General features: G+C 45.3%; 2 protein-coding genes across 2 annotated transcripts; one reads left to right on the forward strand and one right to left on the reverse strand.

The window, feature by feature from the left end:
• The first annotated feature begins 1087 nt into the window (after nt 1-1087).
• On the forward strand, nt 1088-3287 carry LOC126703758 (uncharacterized). Its single transcript, XM_050402837.1, has 5 exons — nt 1088-1371; nt 1735-1880; nt 1969-2139; nt 2216-2691; nt 2772-3287. The coding sequence occupies exons 1-5, from the start codon at nt 1088-1090 to the stop codon at nt 3285-3287; spliced, it is 1593 nt and encodes a 530-aa protein (XP_050258794.1).
• A 763-nt stretch (nt 3288-4050) lies between these two features.
• On the reverse strand, nt 4051-8047 carry LOC126703759 (uncharacterized). The gene is made up of 6 exons (XM_050402838.1): nt 7370-8047; nt 6417-6760; nt 6087-6299; nt 4962-5960; nt 4419-4613; nt 4051-4063 (listed from the first exon to the last, which is right to left on the reverse strand). Exons 1-6 carry the CDS (start codon nt 8045-8047, stop codon nt 4051-4053), a joined length of 2442 nt encoding a protein of 813 aa, XP_050258795.1.
• Between the last annotated feature and the right edge of the window lie 337 nt (nt 8048-8384).

Genomic DNA, 8384 nt, shown 5'->3' on the forward strand with positions numbered 1-8384 from the left:
TAAAAAGAAAAGACATGCAAAAGAACTGGTAAGGAAACCAATTATGTCATGATTAAAATCATCAAGTTCTTGATATCGCAAATATTTATTTGAGTAATATTTGATAATTCCTTGATTATCAGTGGGTTGATAAGACTTGAACGTTGATCTTCGGGCTATCTCCTGTAATACCAAAGACACAGAATCAGAGGGGACCGGTGAGGACCGGCCAAAAATCCTCCGATGATCAAGTTAGTTACTTTGAACTCTCTGTAACGAAGAAGTATTCTCTTAAAAGTAAGAAAATGTCTGAATACCCTTACCCTTCATCGAAGAAGCCTTATATAGTGTGTGTGTGGAACGGTTATCTGTTTGATAACCGTTCCCAGTGTCAAGGAGTCCGGAGAATTGGGAGTAACCGCTGTGGAAGTTACCTAGGTCGGACCAATGAACTCGTCCATCCATAGTGAGGATGGACGAGACCTTCATGAGGAGCTCGTCCACTTTTAGTCCATCCATAGTAAGGACGGACGAGACCTCCAGGATGATCTCGTCCACTTTTAGTGAAAGACGGACGAGATCATCTTGGAAGGCTTGTCGTTCATAAATAACGAGTAGATCTCGAGGTATTAAGCTCGTCCATATACGGACGAGGTTCGCTGGTACGCTTGCAATTTTCTCCGCCTATTGTTGCTTCTGTCGTTGGACGAGACATATGGACGAGTTATGGACTTGGGATTATTTGACTCCATCAGTTGCCCCCTCGTCCATGTGAGTCGTCCAAAGGGTTGAACGTTCTTGGACACAATTGGTTAATAATTACTGTACCACGTGTCCTTTTCTTATTAGAGACTGATTCCGTCGATTTATTTTTCCGAGGTAGATGCCACGTGTTGCTTCTGTATTGGTTGGGTCGTTTCGATTACCCAGGTCAGCATCCTATAAATAGTGGAATGCCTCCCTTGACCCTCCTCATTCTAGAAATTTTCTTCCTTGACATCCATCGTCTAGAGCCTTGTCTAGGAGTTCTCTGCGTCTAGAGTCTTCTTCCGTCTAGAGCCAGGTACTCTTCTTTTTCTCGTCTTTAGGTTTAAGTTTCTTGTTAGGGATGTCTGTTACTTCCTCGTCTACTGATAGCCTTAATAAGGTTATAGACGAGTATTGTGATGATACTAGTGATAGGTCCAGCTCTAGCAGTGCTAGTGATGAGAGTGGAGGAAGCACGGACGAGAACTACTCTTCTGGGGCCCCTGGGCTCCCTATTGAAGTCGTCCAAGAACAGCTTAGGAGAGCTTCTGGCTCTCAAGCTGGTTCTCCGTCCAATCCTACGGACGAGGTAGAGACCGTCTTTAGTTGCGCTGTAGGCGTCCATTCTAAGACGGACGACCAAAGGTTAGGTAGCCTTAGGTCCTGGTATCAAATCCCAGACGAGTTTAACCCTAGGCTACCCGTTCGTGGAGAGTGGTGTTGTGAACCCCGTTTTGGAATAGGCGTCTATGAATCTTATTTCTTAGGTGGCCTTAGGTTTCCTTTAAATGCCTTCGCTAGGGAGTTACTAGTCAAGTTAGGTTTAGGTGTTTGTCAATTCAATCCCAATGCATGGAGATTAATTATCTCCATGCAAATTTTGTGGAGGGAAGTTTTTGGTGGGGACCGTCCTCTTACAGTGGACGAGTTCCTTTATTGTTATAAACCTTCTGCCATAAGTCAGTCTGAAGGTTTTTATCAGTTTACTGCTAGAGGGAATGATTGTAGGTTGATCAAGTCCCTAGCTTCGTCTGATAGGAAGTGGAAGACGGAGTTCATTTTTCTTTCAGGCTTCTGGGCAGGGAACCCTGTGGACGTTGGCAGGGATCCCTTTCCCCCTTACACTGGGGACTTAGGGAACCTTCGTCCAGAAGGTACGTCCCTTCCCCTTGTCTATTTTTATTCTTACTCCTATTTGGTACATTTACAATTTCTAACCTTTATTTGTTCATTGTGTTGTAGCTGCCAAACGTCCGTCCTTGAGCAAATTTCACCGTGACCGCGTCCACAGGGCTCGTCTACACGCAGATAGGAGCTTCCATTCTCTTGTCACGCTTAGACGTCTAGCCAAGTGGGGTTTAGGTCCCGAGCCTTCAGACGAAGCTATAGCCCACGAGGTTACTGTGCGAAAAAGTAAGTTTTTAGCTAAACTTCCTTTCCCTTTTTTTTTTTTTTGTATACATTTCTTAACTTGTTCATCTCGTCTTAGGAATGTCAACCATGAAAGAGATCAAAGGGAAGGAAATTGCTGGAGAAGGGAAGCGTCCTGAGGGTATGGCCCAGGATCGTCCTGAGGGTCAGACGCGTCCAACGGCTGGGGACAAAAGAAAATTCTTGCCAAAGAGTATTGACCTGGAAGGGCTCCCCAGTCGTAGAGACAAAAGGGTTAAGCAGGGCTCGTCCAAGGTGGTTAAGTCAAAACCTCCTCAGTCTCAGCCTGCCGTCCAGATAGTCGACATGGACTCGTCCACTCCAGTTGAATCCACTCCGTCCAAGACTCCGCCCAGAACTCCTTTAGCCAAGTTTACTACGCCTGGCTCGTCCCAGCCTTCTACGAACATTATTGAGAGCGAAGATCTGGCTTGGGAACGTTTCCAGACAGCTGTCAAGGACGAGGATATAAACATGTGCTATAACATGGGCTTGAAGGAATTTGAACATTCAGGCGTCCATGACCTCTTCAAGGTATGCCAGTATCCCTCGTCCTTGTTCAGTTATTAACTTTTCCTCATTTAATCATTCTATGTTGTTCTGTCTGTTCACAGGCCATGTCGAAGTTTATAGCAGCGTCTAGACAGGCAACGGAGCTGGACAAGACGAGAGTCTTGTTGGAGACAAGGATTCAGGAGGTGAACGCTGACTGTAAGAAATGGGCTGGGTTTGCTGAAAAAGCTAAGGACGAGGTCAAAGAGCGTAACAAGTTGATTGAGGAGCTAAGGACGGATGCATTGGAGAAGGAGACGCGCATTGATCACTTACAAAAGATGAACAATGAGTTGAATGCTCGTCTTTCCAAGGCAAGAGAGGACGCTGTGGCTGAGTTCAAGTCGTCCAAAGAGTATACAGACACTTTGGATCGCAATTATGCAGCTGGTTTTGAAGATTTCAGAATGGACGCTGTTGAAAACTTTCCTGAAGTTGACTTCAGCACAATCAAGCTTAACCTTGCTGCTGCCACAAGCTCTCTCCTCCAGACTGGCTCTGATGACGTCAACGTGGAAGACGACGCCAGTACTCAGCCTCCTCAGGACGAGCCTGCTGTGAATGCTCCCCCCTCTTAGGACGAGACTTTAACCTTTGTAACTTTGCTTTTTCTTTCTTTTTGTAACTTTTGTGTTTGGTCCTTTGTTTTTGGACCTTCTTTATGTAACAAGAATACATTATACTCGTCCATGGTTTTAGGACGGGTTTTTTAAGTATACTATTTCTGCTTTTCAAACTAATCAAGGGTTTTTGGACGTAGGATGTCCACCCTTTGAATGAAGTTTTATTTTCTTTGCATGAATAAATGATTTCATTTTCTTTGCATGGACGAGTGATTTCATTTTCTTTGCATGGACGGATGCTGCTAAGCTATTTTACTCCTAGCTCGTCCATGTCGAGAATACATATTTTTCATGTAGTCTAACTCGTCTTAGCAGGTAGTATTTTTAATTAGCTTGATTCGTCTTAAGACTTGCAAACTAATTTTACATACCATCTACTTATTTTGCCAACTTTTTGTCTCGTCCAGAATTTGGATTGTTTCAGTTGGCTCTACCTCGTCCATGAGTTGGACGAGTATGGATGTGGTTTCTTCCTTTTATTCAAGAAAATTTAGACGTTACATCTCTGCGTCCAGAGATTTTGTTCGTCTTGGATCTTTCAACCCTCTTGAGGATTGAATTGGACGACAATATCATGGAGAATTCACACAACATTTTGTACATAACATAAATATTGTTTACAGACAAGGCACATGCACACTGATGCCTTTTATTTAATAAATACATACTTCATGACTTCGTCCATAACCACAACACAACTAAAAAAAAAAAAAGTAAATCATAGTTTCAAACTTCACACACAAACAATACCAAACATAGTAGTATCAAACAGCATCACTCATAGTAGTACGCTAGTAGACAGATAAGACCCAGTCTCGTCCATAGGTTCACTCTTACTGGTAGTACCTCCTCAGGTGCTCCACATTCCAAGGATGTTCCAACTTTCTCCCGTCCAGGGCCTCCAGGTAGTAGGATCCTTGCCTTTTACAGTTGATTACTCTATAGGGTCCTTCCCAGTTTGGGCCCAACTTCCCATGTGCTGGGTTCTTGGTTGACAAAGAGACCTTTCTCAGGACGAGATCTCCTATATTGAAACGCCTAGGCTTCACCATCGCATCATACTGCCTAGCCATGAGGTTCTTATACTTTGCTGCCCTGTATTCTGCGTTTGCCCTTACCTCGTCTATTAGATCGAGGTTCAGACGAAGCTGGTCCTCATTATCCCTGTCTTGATACGTCATCACCCTGTGATTAGCCATATGCACTTCTGCAGGTATGAGTGCATCGCTTCCATAGGCTAACTTGAAAGGGGTCTCCCCTGTAGGGGTCCTCACTGTGGTCCTGTATGCCCATAAAACTCCTGGTAATTCATCTGGCCATATTCCCTTTGCCCCCTCAAGCCGAGTCTTGATGATTTTCAACAAGGATCGGTTTGCTACTTCAGCCTGGCCGTTGGCTTGGGGGTGTGCAGGCGAGGAGTAATGGTTCTGAATTCCAAAGTGTAAGCAAAAGTCCTTGAAGAGTGCATTGTCAAATTGCCGTCCGTTGTCAGACACCAATACCTTCGGCACTCCAAATCTGCAGACAATGTTCTTCCACACGAAGTTTTTAACATTCTGTTGTGTGATATTTGCCAACGGTTCTGCCTCCACCCATTTGGTGAAGTAATCGATGCCCACAACTAAAAACTTCATCTGCCTTACTCCCAAAGGGAAGGGACCCAAAATGTCCAATCCCCATTGTGCGAAGGGCCACGGTGCTACCATTGGGGTGAGGTATTCCGATGGTTGTCTGGGGACATTGCTAAATCGCTGGCACTGGTCGCAGATTTTAACGTATGCTTTTGCATCAGCTTGCATGTTTGGCCAGTAATATCCTGCACGGACGACCTTGTGGACAAGTGATCTGGCTCCTGAGTGATTGCCACATGCCCCTTCGTGAACTTCTCTCAGTACGTAGTTCGTTTCGTCCGGAGCTAGGCACCTAAGGTAAGGTTGAGAGAAACCTCTCTTGTATAGCACTTCATTCATAAGGACGTATCTAGCTGATCTCACCCTCACCTTTCTGGCCTCGTCCTTTTCTTCTGGTAGTCGTCCGTCTTTCAAATATGATATAATGGGAGTCATCCAATTTTCTCTGTTATCCACCTGCTGTACTTCCTGGGCATCTATACTCGGCATATACTGAACTTCATCTGACTTCTCTAATGATTCATCTGCTGAGGCCTCTTTTGCTATAGTATCAGCTTCCACGTTCTCCTCCCTGGGGATTTGAACGAAGTCAGCTTTTTCAAACCTTTTCACAAGGCGCATCACCCTACCAAGGTATTTCTTCATTCGTCCTTCCTTCGCTTCATACATCCCATTCACTTGCCCCATGATCAGTTGGGAATCTCCCATGACACATATGGACTTGGCTTCCACGGACTTCGCCAATTCTAGCCCTTTGAGGAGGGCTTCATATTCGACTTCATTGTTTGTCGCTTGGTACTGTAGACGGACTTTATGTTTCAGTTTGTCTCCCTCTGGGGACTGCAGGACCACACCAATTCCTCCTGCATGCCGTGTAGACGAACCATCCACGTGGACGATCCATCTCTTGCTGTCCTCTGCCTCATTATGACTTGGGGTAAACTCTGCAATAAAATCTGCTAGGGCTTGAGCTTTTATGGCATGCCTTGGTTGATATCTGATATCGAACTCACTTAGCTCCACAGCCTACTGGATTAATCGCCCTGCAGCTTCCAGTCTATTCATTGCTTTTTTGAGAGGATGATCTGTCATAACATTAATGACATGTGCTTGGAAATAATGCCTCAGCTTCCTTGAAGCTGTGATTAGTGCGAAGGCCAACTTCTCCATTTGTGGATATCGTCCTTCCGCTCCTTTCAATGCCTTGCTTGTATAATACACAGGTCTTTGGACTTTATCTTCCTCTCTTATCAATGCTGAGCTCACAGCATATGGGGTTACCGCTAGGTACAAATATAGTTCCTCTCCTTCCACTGATGGACTCAGCAGCGGTGCCCTGGTAAGGTATACCTTCAAATCTTCGAAAGCTCTCTGACACTCGTCGGTCCATTCGAATGCTTTTTTGAGAACCTTAAAAAATGGCAAACATTTATCAGTAGCTTTAGAGACAAACCTGTTAAGCGCAGCGACTCGTCCAGTGAGGGATTGGATTTCCTTGGTATTTTGCGGTGGCTTCATGTCCAGTATTGCTTGAATTTTATCTGGATTTGCTTCGATTCCCCTGTGGGATACCATAAAGCCAAGGAATTTCCCTGATGATACTCCAAAAGCACATTTGCTAGGATTTAGCTTCATGTGATACCGCCTCAATGTCTCAAATGTCTCCTGCAGGTCGTCTAGATGTCTTCCTTCGTCCTGACTTTTCACCAGCATGTCATCTACATAGACTTCCACATTCCGCCCAATCTGCGGACGGAACATGTGGTTGACCAACCTCTGATATGTCGCCCCTACATTCTTTAAACCAAACGGCATCACCTTATAGCAGAATAAGCCTTGACTGGTGACAAAAGATGTCTTCTCTTGATCAGCCTCGTCCATTCTTATCTGATTGTATCCTGAAAAGGCATCCATGAAGCTAAGCAATTTGTGGCCTGCAGTTGAGTCTACTAACTGGTCAATGCGCGGTAACGGATAGCTGTCCTTGGGGCAAGCCTTGTTCAGATCAGTGAAGTCAACGCACATTCTCCACTTGCCATTCGCTTTTTTGACCATTACTACATTGGCCAACCAATCCGGGTAGTACACTTCCCGAATGAACTTTGCTACCATCAGCTTTTGGACCTCGTCCTTGATTGCACTATCTCTTTCAGGGGCAAACACCCTCTTCTTTTGCCGCACAGGCTTGGAGGAAGGACATACATTCAAACGGTGGGTAATGACACTAGGGTCTATACCCGGCATATCCTCGTGACTCCACGCAAACACGTCGATGTTGTTCTTCAAAAATTGGACGAGGTCCGTCTTAATCTTCTCTTCTAAATCTGCTCCAACCCTGGTACACCTCTCAGGGTTATCTTCATCCAAGGAAATATCTTCCAATGCTTCAGTAGGTTCTGCTACAACCCTCTTTTCTTCAATGTTCATTGCTTGAACTTGTTCATCCATGGCCAGCATGGCCAAGTAACACTCTCTTGCTGCCAGTTGGTCACCTTGTACCTGTCCTACCCCGTGTTCTGTTGGAAACTTGACTGATAAGTGGTAAGTAGAGGTAACAGTTTTCCAACTATTCAAAGTTGGCCTCCCAATGATGGCATTGTAAGAGGATGGACAGTCTACCACAAGGAAGTTCACATCCTTGGTAATCTGTCGTGGATATGCCCCCACTACCACGGATAAGGAAATGGTACCCACTGGTTGCACCTTCATCCCACCAAAGCCTACTAGGGGGGAGTTCACTGGACGGAGCTGGTCTCGTCCTAATCTCATCTGCTGAAAAGCTGGATAATATAAAATGTCTGCTGAGCTTCCATTGTCCACAAGCACTCTTCTGGTTGTGTAGTTTGCAATTAGTAAGGAGATGACGAGGGCATCATCATAAGGGTGATGAATTCTGTCAGCGTCCTCGTCCGTGAAAGTAATTGCCCGCTCGTCCGTAGATCTTGCTATTGGTGATCGTCCAGAAAGCTGGACGCTTTGTACTACCTTCAAGTAAGCTTTCTTGGACTTGGACGACTGGCCAGTTGTACTTCCCCCAATGATGACTCTTATCTCCCCGAGTGGTGGTCGCGATGAATCTTCCATCTTTCCCTTCTGTTTCTCATCCCTCTGGTCTCGTCCAAGGAAACCCCTCAGCTTCCCTTGCCTTATGAGATTTTCAATTTGTTGCTTCAAGTCAAAGCACTCGTCCGTGTCATGACCATGATCCCTATGGAAACGACAGTACTTGTTCCTGTTGCGCTTGTTGGGATCACCCTTCATTTTCTCCGGCCACTTCAGGGAAGGATCATCCTTGATTTTCATAAGGACTTGCTCAAGTGGGGCGTTTAAAGGGGTATACTGCTGGTTCCGTACTGGAGGGCCTGGCTTCTTACTTTCTCGATCTCTCCTTTCCTCCATCCGTCCCTTCTTTGGACGAGTA

The sequence above is a fragment of the Quercus robur genome, chromosome 10, assembly GCF_932294415.1.
Source record: "Quercus robur chromosome 10, dhQueRobu3.1, whole genome shotgun sequence".
Taxonomy (NCBI): domain Eukaryota; kingdom Viridiplantae; phylum Streptophyta; class Magnoliopsida; order Fagales; family Fagaceae; genus Quercus; species Quercus robur.